General features: G+C 41.7%; 3 protein-coding genes across 3 annotated transcripts; all 3 read left to right on the forward strand.

Annotated features, from left to right (window-relative positions):
• Positions 1 to 2,301: 2,301 nt before the first annotated feature.
• Positions 2,302 to 4,750, forward strand: hoxa11b (homeobox A11b; the record flags this gene model as incomplete). The annotated part of the gene is given in 4 exon segments (XM_080501224.1): positions 2,302 to 2,314; positions 2,317 to 2,415; positions 2,418 to 3,041; positions 3,954 to 4,750. Coding segments are annotated over 4 exon segments (969 nt in total). The 3' UTR covers positions 4,187 to 4,750.
• Positions 4,751 to 8,384: 3,634 nt separating this feature from the next.
• hoxa10b (homeobox A10b) lies at positions 8,385 to 10,870 on the forward strand (the record flags this gene model as incomplete). Its single annotated transcript, XM_080501223.1, has 2 exons — positions 8,385 to 9,162; positions 10,105 to 10,870. 2 exons carry the CDS (start codon positions 8,385 to 8,387, stop codon positions 10,377 to 10,379), a joined length of 1,053 nt encoding a protein of 350 aa, XP_080357349.1. The 3' UTR covers positions 10,380 to 10,870.
• Positions 10,871 to 12,700: 1,830 nt separating this feature from the next.
• On the forward strand, positions 12,701 to 14,142 carry hoxa9b (homeobox A9b). Its single transcript, XM_080500444.1, has 2 exons — positions 12,701 to 13,464; positions 13,889 to 14,142. The coding sequence occupies exons 1-2, from the start codon at positions 12,951 to 12,953 to the stop codon at positions 14,125 to 14,127; spliced, it is 753 nt and encodes a 250-aa protein (XP_080356570.1). The 5' UTR covers positions 12,701 to 12,950; the 3' UTR covers positions 14,128 to 14,142.
• The last annotated feature ends 5,078 nt before the right edge of the window (positions 14,143 to 19,220 follow it).

Here is a 19,220-nt window from a genome sequence, read left to right on the forward strand (position 1 = left end):
GATAATGTAATTAATAGTTTATCAATCGTTGAAGAGTTTCAATGTCATTTGATCAACAGCTTTAATGTGTCCTAATATATATATATATATATATATATATATATATATATATATATATATATATATATATATATATTTTTTAAACTGTAGGCTCCATCTGATTATTATCCAAGGCAATAAAGCGATTTACATGATTTAGGCCACGTGCATTTGAAAAAATATACATATATCCAACTGTTTTCAGTTAAAATTGCGTTTTTAGGCAGCCTATAGTTTATTCATATAGATAAACATTTACATAAGCCGAGAGAGAGATTAGTCGTTCCTTTGTGTTGCTCGCATGCCTATGGTTCACTCCTCCTACAGCAGACGTGGGTGACTGGCGGCCCGCGGGCCACACGTGGCCTCCATCTACATTATATGTGGGCCATGAGCCAATTTAGAAAAAAATCTATCATATATTGGTTTCATGGATTATGGGAGTAGAGACGTCGTTTTCACAACACTTCGAACTGATCCTCTGAAATTAAAACATCCAAAATAAATCAATCAAACGTTATTATAGTGTTTATAAATATAAATATCCTGTCACTGTTTTTAATCCTCTACTGAGGATTATAGTGTGGTTCTCACAATCAGCGAAATGGTCCATTTCTTTCCTAGAAAAGTACATTTCTGGGCTTCATAAGCTTTGAATCTATTTTGTGTAGGTGCAATTCTTCAAAAACTGCAAGTTAAAAATAAATAAATACATGTAATAACCGGGTGCGCGCATGCTGCTTACATATCGCCATTCACTACTACTTTCGTCAATAAAAGAATAGTACTTTCACAGTAATAACCCACACAATGAGTGAAGGTCACTCCCTTGAAGTCAAGCAGCCAAGCACTTGGCCAGAGTGAAATATTACAGTCTCCTAATGCTTCCCTGCAGATGACAAATTCCCGGGCTTTGATGTGCAAAACGTGAATTTCGACTAAATTCCAAAATTGGCTGCATAACAGGATTAGTGATATGTGACACATGTGCCCACTTATACTCGACGGTGATGACAAATGAAAATGGATTGGGCTGTGGGAAATAGCCCGTGTCCAAAGGTTTATATTGGGCGTTGCAAAGAGAGAACAGGCGACACAAAGACATGGAGCCCCTTCGGCAAATACTTCTATTTTTCATAGCTCGTGAACAGGCACATTTACGTCTCCATTAATGCCTGTTTCACCAAGAAACCATCGGCGGATTATCCTCGCGTGAACTTCAACGACAGTGCTCCTGACCTTCTTCTAATTTTACACCGAAACTTTATTTCTGTGCACAGGGAATCCTGCTGAACGCAGCGTCTGAGCGTCATTACGCACAAGTTCACACCTTCAAAACAGAAGCTTTCTTTGCGTAAAAAAAAAACACACAGGTTGGCACGCATGTGATCATATACATATATATATATATAAGAGTAATGCAACAGCCTCGACTTGGCATGATTGAGTGATCCCCACAATCCCGATGGAAACAAATGCACAGCAACAATGAGGAGGGGATAAACGAGCCTCACTTTACAATCTATTGTCTTTTTGTTTCTCGGTACGAACCGAGACTGGTGCCTGACAAAAGTGCAGTATGACTCACTTCGCTCCACCACTTGTGCACTTAGATTGCTCTAAATATAACCCAGTAACTATATTAAATGGTCTTGGTCACATGGCGGATTCATAACGTTTGTGTGGCCGGGCAATTAAAACAATTCTAAGTCAAATATCTCGCAAATAAAAGTTTTGCCTGTGTATTATGGTGAAGTCTCAAGTTTGACAACGGTTCTGCTCTGGTCGTCATCTGAGCCACAAAGTCTGAAACTTGAATGAAAAGCAAAGTCGTTGCTTTCATGGTGGGGAAGAAAAGTGTTATTAATCTTTAAAAGTGGTCAGATGTTGTCCGCGGAGGTTAAGGTGAGGGTTAAGTTTGAGGGTTAGGTCTAAAAAAAAAAAAACGTATCAGCATAAATTCCAGGTTAAGCAGCTTGGAGTGAAATTGAATACACTTCTCAGCCCTTTTCCCACCGTGTAATATGATAATTTTAACAACAACAGTCACAGACATGGACAGACAGGAAGATCCCGAGAGAAAATCCACATTCAAAGCTGCTTCAAAAACTCTTGAAAACGTTCCTGAGCAAAAGTTGCCTTTCAGTATCCCTGTATGCGGGCAAAGGTCTACTTTATAAACTCTTTGACTCGAGCCTACACGTCGAGACGTAGGCTATCTGTCATTTTGTGCCAGTGGTCACATGGCTTTGGCCCTCAGGAATGGATAGAGATGGATCCCCACGTCAGCTTGTACGTCTAAGGATTTCTGCTCCAGCAGTCTGCCTCAAAGTGACTGGGGCGCAGCGTCGCGGAGGAACTATGCGAGGATTATTACAGTAGGTTCTCGCAGCAGAATATGGATTTTGATGAGCGGATTTCTGGCTCCAACATGTATTTACCGAGCTGCACTTACTACGTCTCCGGAGCGGACTTCCCGGGTCTCCCTCACTATTTAACCCAGAGCCAGTCCTCTTGCCCCATGACCTACTCCTACCAGTCCTCCGCGCTGCCACAGGTCCCGTCCGTCAGAGATGTGGCTTTCAGAGACTATGGCATTGATACTTCAAGTAAATGGCACCACAGCAGGGGGAGCCTATCGCATTGCTACGCTGAGGACATCGTGCACAGGGACAGCTGGACGAGCCCGACCTCTCGCGGGGGAGAGATCCTGGTGAAAAGCGGCTCCGGCGCCAGCGGCTCCTCCAACCCGACGCACGGCTTCTACGGCACCGTGGGCAGGAACGGGGTCCTTCCGCAGGCGTTCGACCAGTTCTTCGACACGGCGTACGGGAGCGCGGAGAACAGCGGCGCGGCAACACCCACGGCACAACCGGCGGCCGAGACGGACAGACACGCCAAGGCGAGCCCCGCTGCCGCGCACCCGGGCTCCGACACGGCGGAGAGCTGCAGCCCCAAGTCTTCCTCCGGACACAGCGAGGAGAAGCAGAGCAAGAGCAGCAGTGAGTCGACCTGCTTAATGCACGCAGCAAAAAAAAAAAAAAAAATCTCTTAAATCCTTTTATATGCACTTTTATAAGCACGTAAGGTTTATGGAGGGCCTGCAGATTTACCCTATAACAAAACTATGTTATAAACTGCAAGATCACGTGCTTGGGATTGAAATTGGCCGTGAAGACTTTGGCGTTAAGCTTGTCTTGAAGATTTCAAACAGGATCTACACTTTAATCTTCATCTGTCTGCCTGTATGATGACCCTGCTATTGTATTTGTTTTTACTTAAATGTCAGTAAAATGACAATGTAAACATTTCCCTCTCAGCCATGCGCCACATTTATGTCTGTGTGAATTCGTTCATCACGTCTAATGTGTTTAGTTTTGTTTTTTGTTGGGTTTTTTTCATTTAGCTTTTGATTTATTCATGCTGGAGCATTTCCTCCAAAGATTTCAGTTTTAACCCAGCTTCCTAAGATAAATATTTACACATTCACTGGATTTGCAGGGATTTAATCCAACAACTGTTTTTCCGTGACGGAATTTGCTCCACTAAGACTAAAACAACATCTCTTACATCCCGGGTGAAATAAAAAACGGACACTCAAAGCGTATCAGATACATGATCCCCCATGTTTGGGTTAGGCCCACGCCCAAACTCTTAAACCCCAAGTATGGTTTTACAGATTTCTTTTTTTTTTTTTACTAAGTTTTCACAACTTCCGACACGCCATCCCTCATGCCCAACATGTTCCACCATCAAGCCCAGTCTTTGTTTACAAATGTGGGTCCTGTAGGGCCTGAGAGGAGAGGGGGGACACTTGAACTCCAAAGACCACCACCACTGCTTCAAAGCGACAAATGATTTCATGCTACCATACAACGTGTGCGTGTTTATAATATGTGAACTTTGTTTTGCAGACGGGCAGAGGACGCGCAAGAAGAGATGTCCATACTCCAAGTATCAGATCAGGGAACTGGAGAGGGAATTCTTTTTCAGCGTTTACATCAACAAGGAGAAGCGCCTGCAGCTCTCACGGATGCTCAATCTGACAGACCGCCAGGTCAAAATTTGGTTTCAGAACAGGAGGATGAAGGAGAAGAAACTGAACAGAGACCGTTTACAGTACTACACCACGAACCCCCTCCTATAAAAAACAAAACAAAACAAAAACTGAACAAAGACTGCAGCTCATTGAGACGCATCCACACCATTATCATTACCTGGACGAGATGACAGGTTTTAATGTGCCAATCCATTATTATTATTATTATTATTATTATTATTATTATTATTATTATTATTATTATTATTATTATTATTATTATACTCTACCCTACATTATTCTACCTGACAGCTATTTTCCACATTTTAAAATGTGTTGTATGTATGTTGTGTTTACGCAGAAAACCAGACGTGTCTTTGAATTTTCTTTATATTATTTAATAACACACAGAAACGTGTGTACTGCCTTCTCAAAAAAAAAAAAAAAACAACCCACGACTTTCCCACAAAATTAAACTTTACTTCCCAGTTTTGCGCACTTACACGCTTTTCTGGTATTTTTTTTTTTATGTATGTCCAACATCTAATGACACTTTCTTTCTCCAGTTTATGCACGCACATGTATCTTTTCAAAAAAGAAATTTGAACATGAAATGTACGATTGGAAATGTATTTCCTTTGTCATTGCGCAAATACATCTTCGATGACCCTTTTTTGCGTAATTTGGAGACTCGTCATGATGCTGCAGCCTCGACAATACTGGTCAGAACCGCATGGTTATGAAATGAGTTAAGTTATAATCCCACACAGAGACAGTTCGCTCTTCTCTTGCATTTATATGTAAGACTGTGATATTTAACATCTGTGTCTCGCCCCCAACACAAGCGCTTTGTTGAGATCTTCGCCGTAAAGTTGGATTATTCCCCAACTTCATCCAAAGGGCAAACCGCTGGTAAAAGAACCAAATCCCCAAATGAAACATAATCCCATATTCTGTTTTATATGCCAGCACGTGGACTGTATCAGATGCGTGAGATCTATGTCTGATGCGTTTTATTCCTTAATGGCTGGAAATAGGATCTGCTGAAGCTATTTTTTTGATATCCATTACAAAGGGTTGATTCATTTCTTGAGGGGGTTGTAGTGTGCGTTGGCTGATTTTTCTTTTTAAACTTAACACGACTGTTGGAGTTTTTACACGCGTTTGCATCCAACACACTCGTCTTCTCAAACTAGGTGAATCTGAATGATATGCGCTCCCATGAAAGTTGAATCTTGACCCACTGAGATGAATAAAGACAAATGCAGAGCCTTCCATCATTAACTCAGCCACCACAAACCCATCATTTATTCATCATCTAAAGAGGTTTAATGCAAACAAACAAAAAAAAACCTTACACCAATCTTATGAGCAAAGCAATAAAGTCACTTTATGAAGAAGCGTGTTAACTTGCAAATGAAGGAAACGGGAGATAAAAAAAAAAATGTAAAAGTTGGTTTCAGGTGGCTTTATATCCACCGCCAGGCTCTTGAGAAGAGCTTGAATGGCCTGTCATAAGCTAATAGGGGTCCTTGTGCCTTCCTTATACTGTGCATCCTGTGAGGCTCCCAGGAATTCCGCTTTGATTGCTGCACATCCTCCCAGTTGCTCCAGTAACTTGGCCATAAAACGCGGATTCGTCTGGAGCATTTGGAGTGTAGTGCAATAAAGCGTCTGAGACCAAGGTTATTAACTGTGACTAAGGGGCTGCAAAACAACGGCTGGAAGCATTGAAAGTTGTGTTCACGGACCCTTCCTGCGTCATTTCTTTCAGCATCTTACAGTGGCAGGAATATTCTTGCCCTGTGTTGTGTTTGCAGGCGTTTGTCTACCACCTGTGGCCACTGGGTGGCGCTCCTCAGATCAATGTCAATGCCGTGAATTGAGATATAAAAGAAGTTTGACTCGCCGTTCAAGCCGCTTTAAAATATATCACCATCTCGGGAATTCACAAAGGTAGGCACAGCAATATTGTCGTGTGCAGAATTTCTTTTTTTTTTTTTTTATTTTTTTATTTGACTTCATAAGACTTTTCTTTGTTTTTGTTGTTTATTTTTAAATCTCTCAATGTCCCGGATCATTTCCATCTGTAAGTCACTAATCTGTAGGTTGCTGTTTCTCATTGTGCACAATGAATCATGAGAGGATTGCTGGAAAATTGCCAGAACAAAACGAGGCAGTTGTTTGCTTCGGACTTCAGATTTAGTTGTGGATTCTCGGGTTGTGCAACTAACTCGGAGACATAGACTGAGAAATAAACTTTGCATTAAGTCTGCATATCTCAGGTATTTTACAGCCCAATATTTGTTATAGTCATCCAACCGTTTCAAAGGTAGGTTATGCATCATTTATGTAGTCTAATTTTGATTTACGTGGCATGGCCGGGCTGAGGAAAACCTAAACATTAAAAATGGAAAGTTGAATTCATCCTCGTGTGTGTGTGTGTGTGTGTGTGTGTGTGTGTGTGTGTGTGTGTGTGTGTGTGTGTGTGTGTGTGTGTGTGTGTGTGTGTGTGACCTTGTGTGTTATTGTGTGTACTCGCTGGTGAACACACACGTAAAACATTGGATGAAACTGTGAGGATTTAAATTCAAATCATGCGTCTTTGGAATAAAATCAAATGTGCAACACTCGATTTATATGATTAATAATGTAATGTGAGAATATTGTTAGGGGCCTGATAATTAAAGGACATCTGACCCATAGCAAACAATGAAACATGACAGGAAATAATCCGGTGGGGTTAATGGTTATTCTGATTCATTGCAGCGAGACTGCTGCAGGTTTGACGCCATATTAAATGGCTGTACATAAACTGCAGCACTGATTTCTAGACTTTATGGCTCCAGACTTAAAGTGAAGATGGACGTAACCGATGTTGTATTTTAGTGCAAACCCCACCTTCAGACACGTTTTAGGCTGACCTAAATCTGTAGGCCTGTGTTGGCTGTAATCCTCTAGCCCTGGTCGTATTTAAAAGAGGCCTGTGTTCGTATATTTCTTGTTTTTAAATGCTGCTCTGCAGGTCAGTGATTTGTGTTTGTCTCTTCGATTAAAAAAAAGAAAAGAAAAAGATATTGTCATGTTTGTATTTATTACTTGTAAGGCGTAGTTGTGTGCAAAATTGAACATAGAAATGGAATAATTTTGCGTAAAATAAAGTATCATTACAAATGGATTTGGATAAATATAGTTTTGCATTTTCATAAAAACAAAGCACCTAATGAAGTTAAATAAAATACATTATGAAAATACACACTACAATAGGATAAAGGGGAATGTTTTTTCTAATACCATTATTTTTTATTAAATTAATTTAAGATTTCAACTCAATTCAAGATGACGTAAACTCTCGGCATGCAGCCTCTTAAAGGGTGTGTGGTGTCGGGAGAGAGAGAAAAAAATGCGTAAAGCAAATGCGTAATATAGGAATCTCTTTCTGTCCATTGCGGTTCTTCGAGGACAATATAGCAAAATTAACCAGTCCTAATGTAATCTAATCAGAAACGAGCTAGTTTCTGTGCAGTCTTGCCAAAAAATTAGACGATCATTAAGAAAATGTAGCTCCAGGGTATTCAGCCGCGGCGCTTCACTGTGCCTGCGTGTCACCTTTATACTTTCGCTATAAAAGTTGTCTGGACGCAATCGTGGCTTTTTGCGCCCACAATATCCACGCCGCAATTAGATAAGCTCGATGGCTCTGAGAGAAGTGACTTTGTATTGGCAGGGAGCAGCAATGCGACAAGATGAAATATCGTCGACTCTGCTGTTGGACAGTCCAGGAGGAATTTTAAAAGTATAGAGGCCAATAATAATCATTAGAGCAGCACGGGAAAGGTTAGCAGTCCCTCGGCAAGAGAGTCACTCAGGACATTCTGGATCTTTTGATACGCCTCGAGTTTCTCTCAGGCTCCTCCAGAACCCTTCATTTTTACAGTGTTGTAAAACTGGCCATAAAGCTATGCATTGTACATAATTGTAAAAGACAGCTTTCAACAACTGGCGTTGTCGAATTGGGGTTGTTGTTGTTGTTGTGGTGAACATTTACATGTGGAGCAGCAGACCTGCAGATGGCCGATGGAGAAATATCAAAAGGAGATTTAAATATTTGACTTGAAGACCCTCTGATGCGCCACTTTACCCTCACAGTTTTCTCTTTACTTAGCCTAAAACAAAATATACGGCAGAGTGGAGTATGCCTGCTTGGACTGGGAGGAGTCTGTAGTCGCCTGGTGTTTTAATTGGCTACAGGCTACAGTGAGAAGCGTGAGTATCAGTAATTATTCAGCAATGTTTTGCACAAGAAATGTCAGCCAGAAAGGGCTATCTTCATCCTCCGTCAAATTATACCACAACGATGACATGCCCCAACAACCAGGCTGGAAACTCGTTTTTCGTGGACTCTTTAATCAACGTGAGAACCGACAGTGGTTCTTATTACCAAAGTAACAGCGTGTATCTGCCACCGGCGTCGGAATATTCATATGGACTCTCCGGAGGCGCCTGTTTCCCGGGGATCGGTAAACGCAACGAGCCGTCCACCCAAAGCGTGATCCCGTCTTCTGCTCCGTATGTGCAAGGGATGGAAACGTGGCTGGAGACGTCGAGATCGTGCCGGGTGGACCAGCAGGGCGCCCAGCATATGGCTCAGTGTTCCTTCTCGCCGAGCATAAAGGAGGAGAGCGCATATTGCCTCTATGAGTCTGACAAATGTTCCAAAGGAGCCACGGTAGATGACATATCCTACTCGGCTGCGTCGTGCCCCGTCACCGGCAGCACCGTGCCGGTCCCCGGCTACTTCCGTCTGTCTCAGACGTACGCGTCCTCCCGGCTCTATCATGACGTCCAGCCAAACATGAATCACTTCAGTCTGCAGCGACCCGCCCGCCTGGACAGCCAGCCGTCGCAGCCACCGTCCTCCGCCGCCGCGGAGCCGGAGCGCGCGGAGAGCCACGAGGAGGCGCCTGTCTCTGCGCCCTGCGCCCCGGCCAGGGACGAGGACAGCCGCCTCTCCTCGGAGGGCTCGTCCTCCCCCGAGCCAGCCGAGACATGCGGTGCGGAGTGTCCAGAAAAGCCCGTTAAAGGTGAAGAGCTCACGGTAGAAAATGTGGTGCGAAGCTGCATTTTCATGCGTCTATTGTTCTGCAAGTAGTGATTTCCAACTGTACAATCATGCTTAGGGAACGCTCAAGGCTGGGGCTTTTTTTTCCTTTTTCTTTTTAAGCTCAGCATTTATTCACACTTCTGTGCCTGTCTGGTATTTACCGGTTTACCGGACACGAGGCGAAATTGAATGTGATTGAACCAATCAGAGGCGAGGATGCGTGCTATAGTGTTGACACGGTTGTTTCTATATAAGCAAAGCGCACCATTTATTCAAAATAGAAACAATACATTTGACACAGGATAACTAAAAATTATCACACGTCCAAAAAAAACCCAAATAGCTATAACGGTTTGGTTTTTTTTTGTATTTTGTATTTTGTATTTTGTATCAGCAAGGCCGATGTAAGGCCAATCTGTCTATACTTGTGTTGTGGACGGCTCTGATTTCACGTGTCCAACCATCAAAGGCAGGCCTTGTTACAAGCTACTTTCAGCAAACTATGCAGCTGTGTTTTATGTCTTAATAAAGGTGCAGTTGGCTACAGGCAGCTGCAGTTAACGCAACTTAACGGGGCAAAATCAGTTTCTGGTAAAATGCTGATTTGCCGCAATATAGAGTAGTCACTTGTGTATTTGCTTGTGCATGAAATATAATTTAGGATGGAGTAGGACACAAATAGTTTACAATCTACTAGCCTTTTTAGTCTGGCTGGTGTCACCTTCAACATTTGCCGCAAATGTAAATCCCTGGATTATAGTTCATTTAGATTTGGTTGTTATAAGTTTTATGATTTAATGGGGTTTGAGCGTGTTTAGCGTTGACTTCCACACAAAGCCTGATTTTATGGTGTTTGCCACACCTGTTGTCGAATAACCTGCTCCATTTATATTTATGTTTTTTGTTTTTTTTTCATTTGTAGGAGATGGAAAAATGGAAAGTACGGCCAACTGGCTCACAGCAAAGAGTGGTCGAAAGAAGCGCTGCCCCTACACCAAGCACCAGACTCTGGAGCTGGAGAAGGAGTTTCTCTTCAACATGTACTTGACTAGAGAGCGTCGCCTTGAGATCAGCCGCAGTGTGCACCTCACTGACAGGCAAGTCAAAATCTGGTTCCAGAACAGGAGGATGAAACTGAAAAAAATGAGTCGAGAGAACAGGATCCGGGAGCTCTCCAGCAACTTCAGTTTCTCATGAGACTGTCTGTGTTCTTGGCGCCCTCCTCCATCCATGGCAAGGACGCCTGTGCAGAGCCCCCCTCCACCCACCCCACTCACCCACCACAACTGTGAGAATGTCCATGGAAAATAGGACCCTACTGCTATAACTTATTGATTGTTGTTCCTTCGAAAAATGATTTGTTTTTCATGTCGGATTCTTCTTCTTTTTTTTTTATTTTTTTGTTGTTGTCGTGGATTTGTATTTATAAATAGTTACATTTGTAACGTTGATCCATTTAAATAATGTTCAGAATGTGACCACAATGTTTCATAGCGTCAGGCTTTGTACATATTGTATATTCAACCTGAGTGAACCATTGGAATTTGCATGCTGGACGAAACCCCTTGGTATACTTGTGTTACAGTTCCATGTTAAGGCCTTCACGTGACAGCTAAAGAACCCAAGAGGTCTCATGAATATTTGCACATTTTTCTTTGCTGGTCAAATTAATAAAACGATCCCTGCGACTGCAGACTTCTTATTTCATTCACTCAGACAGACTTAAGAGCTGCGTGGTGTTTAAATCCTGAAGCTGGCACAAGTACAGTGCAAATGTCTTTGAGTTTGGACCGGGTCCGCTCTGCGCACAGTAAATATTGTTGCAGCAGTACAGTGGATTATGTCCTCGATAGTTTCGGGGCACTAATAGATTTGCGGCTGCTGTGCACTCGAAGCTCCTGTTTGTCCTTGACATCCGACGTTAATGTAGGACGCAGACAAAAAAAAAAAATGGTGCAGAGTTTTAATTCGCTCTACTTTCATCTAAATATGGTTATATTGTGCCTTGTTGGACAAATCTATAGGGAACACTGGTTAGACTTTTTAAATGTTAAAATGGATTATTTGAATGGCAATTTTTTTTTTATATTTGTCAAAAAACCTTATAGAAATTACTGCGCATGAAAAGGATTGCAGTTTTTTTTAGCCTTATAAATGTCGACTCACTGTCTCCTGCGCCTTTTGCTATAATGGTTTCTATAAAAAAAATTTGCACCGATTAACGATATAATTTGTATTCCAACAAAACACCTTAAAAAAAACAAACAACAACAACCCTGAAGAGGAGATCGGGCTGTTGAGTGGTTTAGGTAGTCTCATGTTGTTGGGCTATATTATTTCTCCCACAACACGAAACTGCCTTGATTACCTCAGTAAAACTCGTCGCGTCATGAAAAGTGAATCACTCTTAATTACTGATTGCATTTATTAATAATTAGACTCAGGCTCCTTCAAGCACATAAAAATAAGTATTCCAAAAAGTGCCATAACCTTTTATTGACGTGCGTAAAAAGAATGCTTCTGAGAATTTTTATTTTTTTTTGTATTTATTTCTAAGTATTTGTTTTAAATTATCAAATGAAGTCATAGCACTCTCTGGAATTTTTTTTTTTTTTTTTTTTGCTGAGATACAACGAGTTCATGTTGTTCTTAATTCAAGATTTGGGACGCGTGTGTGATCCCAACAGCAGGAAGTGAGAACGCAGGCTGGGAAATGAAGGGATTAAGACTTGTCCAGGAGGAGAGAGGGGAGAGAGAGAGAGAGAGAGAGAGAGAGAGAGAGCGAGAGAGAGAGAGAGAAGGGCAGACAAGGCCTCGGTTATGATCATTGCAGTCTGCCAGTTGCCTCGAAATGCCGGATGCGTCTGCTTGCGCCAGAGAAAAGACACAAAGGCTGAGCTTTATTGGTGATATTTAGCTTAGACAGCCAGGTTGTAACCTTAAGAAAAACAACCCAATTGCCCGTGATAAAAACGGACTGTTATATAGCACCCAAATAACCTCACCCCACTTTCCGTTAAGGGTTGCCTTCAAAGTGGACCCAGGAATCTGTCCCCAGATATTCAGATTGTGTAAAATAAAAATAAAAAGGAAATCCACAATTCAATGACATCTTCGCTACATAAAAGAATAGAAGGTCTTGATATATTTTTTAATATCAGTCACCAGATTTTTTTTTTCCCAAAGAAAAGAGTTTTATAATTATAGGTCGTTAAATTATTACAAGCCTTTTTATTTTGGAGGATTAATAACACCCATTAGGGTTTTATGTAGATACACTTTTAAAGGGAAGATACTGTGTGATGATTTCACAAATGGACGAGTTAAAGTAATATACCCTCCATCCACCCCCCCCCCCCCCCCCCCCCTCCCAGCCTCCGAGTCTCAACCGTGTTCGATTGCACTCACATAAGATCGCCTGACAAAAATCATAACGTTTATTGCTTATAAAAACACAAATATTTCCCAATAAAGGCGCGGGGATTTGCTATTAAAATATGGTGGGGAAAATGGTGGCCGTTTAGCTGAGGAGTCGGCTGATTTATTATTTATTGTTCTGTCCCACGGTCACGTGTTTGGGGCGCCCTATCCAGTCTTGGGCAAGGTTCAACTTACTGGACGCATTGAGCTCCTTGCTGGTGAACGAAAGCAGCACCTTATCATGCAATGAAGACGGCTTTTCCAAACACCGCAGGACAGTGACGCATTGTGGTTTTTTTGTTGTTGTTTTTTTTTTTTTTAAACCTTTGCTTTTTTTTTTTCTTTGCAATGTCGACGTTGGGAACCAGTTATTACGTTGACTCGCGCATTCTTCCCGAGCAGGAAGATATGGCACCGAGGTACTCATCAGCTGCAGGGGTGGAGCAGGCTGTGGTCACCGAATATGGCGGACAGGAGTCTTGCCCTTTGCAGGCGAAATCGTCTATATTTGGTGGATCGTGGAGTACCATCCCTTCCCACCCGCCAAACACCACAGCCCCGACTTACATTCATCACCATTATACAAGCGGGGACAGCGATGGCATGTTTACGCGCTCCTGGGCGTTGGACCCGGTCTCTGCGTCCCTGTGTTTGACGGGATTACCATCGACAGCCATGCATTATGAGATCAAACCTGAGCCTCTGATTGGGAGTGCCGAATGTACGACTTTGGATACACACACACCTCTTTTGTCTGACATTGAAAACGGAGCGTCCCTTCCGGAGATTCCCTGCGAAAGCTCAGCCACGAAAGCCACTGACGAAAACGCAGCAGGAGAGGAGAAGAGGGAGAATCATGCAAGTAGGTTATGAAGTGTTATTGCATTATGCCCGTGTTTTGGACTGATTCGTGTGGCGTAAGCAGCATGTAATTGCTTGAGGATGAGGTGAAATGGTCTTAAAAGTGCGTAATTGGTGTTTTTGGCTTTAGTATAATTATCATGGCATTACACATTTGGGTTGGAGAGAGTGTAGAACCTCTCAACACAATTTGCCATAATAAAATGTGAACATTCTCCATTACGAATGCTGCAATGCACTGTGGGAGAAAAAAAAACATGTTTAGCGTGACTAGTTTCCCCTAATAGCCACATTCCTTAGTGCAGACTAAAATCCCCCCCCCCCCCCCCCCCCCCCCTCAAAAGAAAATGCTTTGTTTTCAATTTCTAATCTACTCTGAGGACATTAACTCTCCTGTCTCAACATTTTTGATCCCCTGTCTCCAGATAACCCGTCATCCAACTGGCTTCACGCAAAACCCTCCAGAAAAAAGCGCTGTCCATACACTAAACACCAGATCCTCGAACTGGAAAAGGAGTTTCTGTTTAACATGTACCTCCCCCGGGACCGTAGATACGAGATAGCCAGAGTCCTGAATTTGACCGAGAGACAAGTGAAAATCTGGTTTCAGAACCGCAGGATGAAGATGAAGAAAGAAAACAAAGACCGGAGGAGAGACAGTTAACTCGGTTTGGACGGATGGTGGATAAGAGAGTAGGGGGAGGAGGGGAGGAGGAGGAGGAGGGGGGGGGGGGGTCTCCTTAATATTCCTAACCTGTTACACATGTTGTTGTAAAGTTAATGTTGTTAAAGCGATGCTGGATGTTTGTTTTTTTTCCTTCATACTATTGTGTGTAATGTTTGTGAGAGGACAAAAAAAGATAAAGAAAATGTCTGGTCAGAATATTAGATGTTGTACTTAGCGCGCACAGATAGTCCAACTTAGGCCATTTGTTATTTGCATGAAATGATCCTTGACTACCTGAATGTCCTTCTGCTACCTATTTGCATTGTTTAAATTATTGTTTTTTGCAACTTTAAATGTTTTCTAACTGTTAGATTGTTTTGATGCATTTGTGGGGGGGAAACCACTGCGCACACGTTAATACCTCGTATACTTCTTAATTTCAAGTAACAATAAAGTGTAGTTTGTATTGCACAGAAAGACAGTGACCGTGTGTTTTCAGTGTTATTTTTTTTTTCCTAAGCTGCAACAATAAAATGTGTCGTTTTATGAGAAAACAAAATGCTATGATTTTGTTTTTCAACATTTTGTTTATTCTTAAATATCCCATACATTTGTCTCAAAAAGGGATAGCTGAATTGTTATTTAAATTAATTATCTGTTTGTATTATACGCTTAATTATAGAAAAAATCTGAGAAATTTAAAATGGACAACAACGAAACACTTCCACTACATGTTCTGCTTTGCAGCCATTGAGTTTTATGACACAAACAATTAAACCCCCCACATCCCGCAGCTTTGAAAGCATTTGTAAAAGCCTTTAAGTCTTTACATTTCATAATTTATCATATATTTGCTTGTTTATTTAAAAAAAAAAATCTTAATTACTGTTTGACAACGTTCTCAAGGTGAAGTGCGACCAATTTCATTTTGTTTTGTTTTTAAATTTTCCAATAGACTGGTGTATGGACGGGTATGTGGATTCAGCTAAAAAATAATCCTGAAATTTTTTGGGGTGGAAAAAAAACTATCAACAATTACATCTCATATCCTCAATTTGAACTAAAGCTTTCCCAGACAATGAAAACCGCAGTGTCCGTTAAAAAACAACACCCGAACGATGTTACATTTTATGGGCAGAGTCGTAAAAAAGTGAGAGCAAACGGAGGCAGAAGCAGAACACGTTGGAGGGTTTATACATAATTTTGTTTTAATTGTTGAACTCACCGCATCTGTATATTTACAGATATTTATGGGAGGTGTTCGGCCTTTGATCGCCCAGTAACCAGACTGGATGCCCTCTGCAATGAACCACAAACACGGCCTCAGCTGTTTATAAGGTGCGAAAGCTGAAAAGCATGTAGAGGTTCTGTGACAGCAGTTAAAGCAGCATTTCTGATGAGGCTCCGGCAAACAGTTAAATATGTGATATTACTTGGAGGACACGCCCGAGGCGCGGGGGCGACGCCACAAGCACATGTGCGCGCCGGGTTAGGGGGGGGGGGGGGGGTGCGGAGGATTTGGCATGAGCGCAAATGGGTCTGTCCTAAAAAACGTCTAATTACTTTACAACCGTCTAGCAACAATTAAATTGTCTCGGTGCGGAAACATCCGCTTGTTTTGAGCGAGCAGCTCATGGGGGACAACAGCACAGACGGTCCACAATGGCTTCACTTCCAGACGCAGAGTGGGAATGGACAGCTAAAAAAAAAAAACCCAAAAAAACAATCCTAAACATACACCTGGTTGATATACATTGTGAGATTGAGACGTTTCTCTTGAAGAAGTGAGAATGTGGTGGTGTCCAAGCTGTGCGCCCCGCTGTTGCGGCTGCTGCGGTCTGGCCGCCAGCAGGTGGAAGCAGCAGCAAGGAAAACTGCCGTGACGCGTTCACTGGCACACTGAGACCACGCCCCCCCCCCCCCCCCCCCTCGCCCACAGCAGGACCTTCAACCACTTTTTGTGTGGTTTTCACCAATATAGCCCACTAATATCACTGCCTGTTGTGTTCAATCTGCGCTTTATTCCACACCCAGTCGTTTAATGGGAATTCGAGTGTTTAATTCCGCTATTTTAGAGTCCACTTAATTAAAGCGAGGCTATGAGCTAGTCAAGTCTAAAAAGGCATGTAGAGGTTCTGTGAGGGTTTTTTGTCATAGTCAAGTTAGAAAGATTGTTCCTAGCATCTTGAGAATAGAATAAAATAGAATAAAACAGAATAGAAACCATTTATTAACACCAGTGGGAAATGATTTCCATGCGTTTTTATTTTCATCTAATACACTTGAAGACTTAAAAACAGAGAAAACCTCCCATCCTTCCTCACACCCACTTGCTCTCCTTTTCACCTCACCCCTTCCCCTCCTCCCCCCCTCACAGAAAGGTCACCCACATGTAGGTCATTAAGTCTCCTATTCCTTTGTGGGTAAAAAAAAAACAAACCCGAAAGGATATTTCAAGAACAACCAATATTCCCTCTGACCCTCAAACATAAACAGTGATATTATACCATCAGTGAGTTGGCTCATGGGCACTGCGTTTATTGCGTCTGTGCCCAACATCTTCCGTGCAAACAGAGGGGGGAAAAATACAGAAAGTTGCCAGGTTTGTTGTGACCCTTCATGACCTCCATACTTCAAACCTCATGACGTCACCATCGTGGCAGAAGAGGCCCCGAGTCAGATGTTCAGGTCATGAGCGCCTGTTTCATCCACTTATCCTCTCTGCAAACACTGTTGTGTTGGATGAATCCCAGAGCGCATGTGGAAAGTGAGGTTAAACTCCGTAATGTGCGGCTGTGGTCGCAGATACTCAAATATTATTGACCTCTGAAGCACGAGAGGCCGCAACGGATTCGTGCGCAATTATATTTCTGGGGAAATAAATTACTTTAAAAAGAAAACTCTCAATTTTCACTTACCTGTTCATATTATTGTCCGTGTATTCCTTAGTTGTCGAAATTACGCAAACGTCTGATGGATGAGCAATAACGGTGTAAATGTAATCTGTGAAGGTGATCGCTCAGACACGTGCGCTGTCTTCAGAATCAGTTTTTTCACCATTTTATTACGAACATAGTGTTTTGTCGTTAATGCTATGTATTCTTCTGCAGACCTTACGCAAATTGTGCTAGTAGTTATTTGAAGAAAAAACAACCCAAAAAACCAAAAAGTACTCTATGGACTAGTTAATACAATACTTATATATAAATCCAGTTGCAACAATGTTTTTTTTTTAGTATCTGTCAAATCGTCCAATGAATCCATGTGGCTCTATAAATAAAACCATAATGTAAAAATTATGTCCTTTGTTCCCCAAACACACACACACACACACACACACACACACACACACACACACACACACACACACACACACACACACACACACACACACACACACACACACACACACACACACACACACACACACACACAAATGTGTTTTCCAGACAAAATTCGTTGCAGTTTTGTTATAACTGCATTTTATTTCCAGTGTCGTATCTCAGGGAGGAAACTACAATAACACTGTATTTATGATATGGAGCATAATAATGTAACAGAAGCAATAAACACATTAGTTGTTCCTTTAAATATTGCTAATTAAAAATGCATCAACTCCATTATACCATACATAATATTATAAATACAATCTATAAAATACAAATATATGTGAGTAGATTTGAAAATGATAATTTTCCCCCCATTAAAAAATAAAAACAAATACACACACTGATTTGTTCAATTCTTTTTATTATTATTATTATTGTTGTTGTTGATTCCGGTTAAGTATTTGCATTGAACTCACCATATAATAAGACATGTTTGCGCTGGCAGAGGGACTGAAACGTTTTCTCTTGTGGTCGTAGGTTTGGCCTGCTTGTTTCCCAGATGTCTCCTGTCGGTGCGCAACAGACGGGAAACGAGGCTCTGGTGTTCACAGCTCATCCAGACACCGTCTTCTTGTCTGCTTTGGCGCGCATCGAGCAGCAAAAAGTGGCTTCCTGTCAACACCGAGGAGCATAAATCAAAATTCGTTGCAATGTGTAAAGTGAAATATGCTCAACTCCCAGCATGCAGTGCAATATATCAAGCGTTTTCCACTTTTTAGAACAAGGTCTAGTAAAACCATTTCCTTTGTTTCCATCTTGTAACAACCGGAATCCCCAGCGCTCAGAGACGTATATATTGTTTGAATATAGACAATTCTTCAATGAATTGTAACGAAACGAAATGCGTGAAAATGACAGGATTAAAGACGAAATTACAAAAAGAGCAATAACAGGTTATATTCCGTTAATTTAATGTGAATAGTATGAATGATAATAATATATCCTCTTTAATGCATACGATAAAAGAGAATTATCCATTTGCGAGACCTGCTTCATGAGCAGGGCGCATCTTCAACAACACACAACAACGTTTTATGAGCACACATCAAATGTTATGGACTGTGTATTAAAGATAAATATTTTTAGGATCCAAGGATGTCAAAGATTTCCTCTGCGGGGTGTCTGACCGAGGAGAAAGGTATATATAGACAATGAGACTGAGGAGCTGAATGCCAACACCCACTCACCTCAACCAAACAATTGATGCTCTGAAAATAATCCCCTCCATTCGTTTTCTACACAAAAACAGCTCCAGCCTTCTCTTCTTTCAGTTTGCTTTGCATCATAGTCCATTTTGCAATCGAAAAAAAAAGCCAAATCAGGCTTGTTGTTAATTTATATTTCAAAATATGTGCAATTTTTTTTAAAATGGTATTGTGTCTTTGATTTGCGCTCCTGAGGAAATCCAGACATTTCTTAATTAAAAAAAATAAAATAAAACGCACCCTACAGCCCAACAGAGTGACTGTCCTCTTCCTGGCCATATATGATCTAAGGGAGTGTTGGATGGTTTAAACGTGTTCTTAGGGCAGGGAGCTGTCAGACCTTTTGGCGAGAAAGATTGATCACACCCAGGCTACCAGGGCTCTTTGTTTAGAGCCGGAGCAATAAACAGCCATCAGTTCCCACCTTTCCTAAGCTTCACACTGCAGTGGCAAATCATTGCCGCTCGCCTATATAATATAGCCAATAATGCTGAAG

The sequence above is a fragment of the Blennius ocellaris genome, assembly GCF_963422515.1.
Source record: "Blennius ocellaris genome assembly, chromosome: 8".
In the NCBI taxonomy this organism is placed as follows: domain Eukaryota; kingdom Metazoa; phylum Chordata; class Actinopteri; order Blenniiformes; family Blenniidae; genus Blennius; species Blennius ocellaris.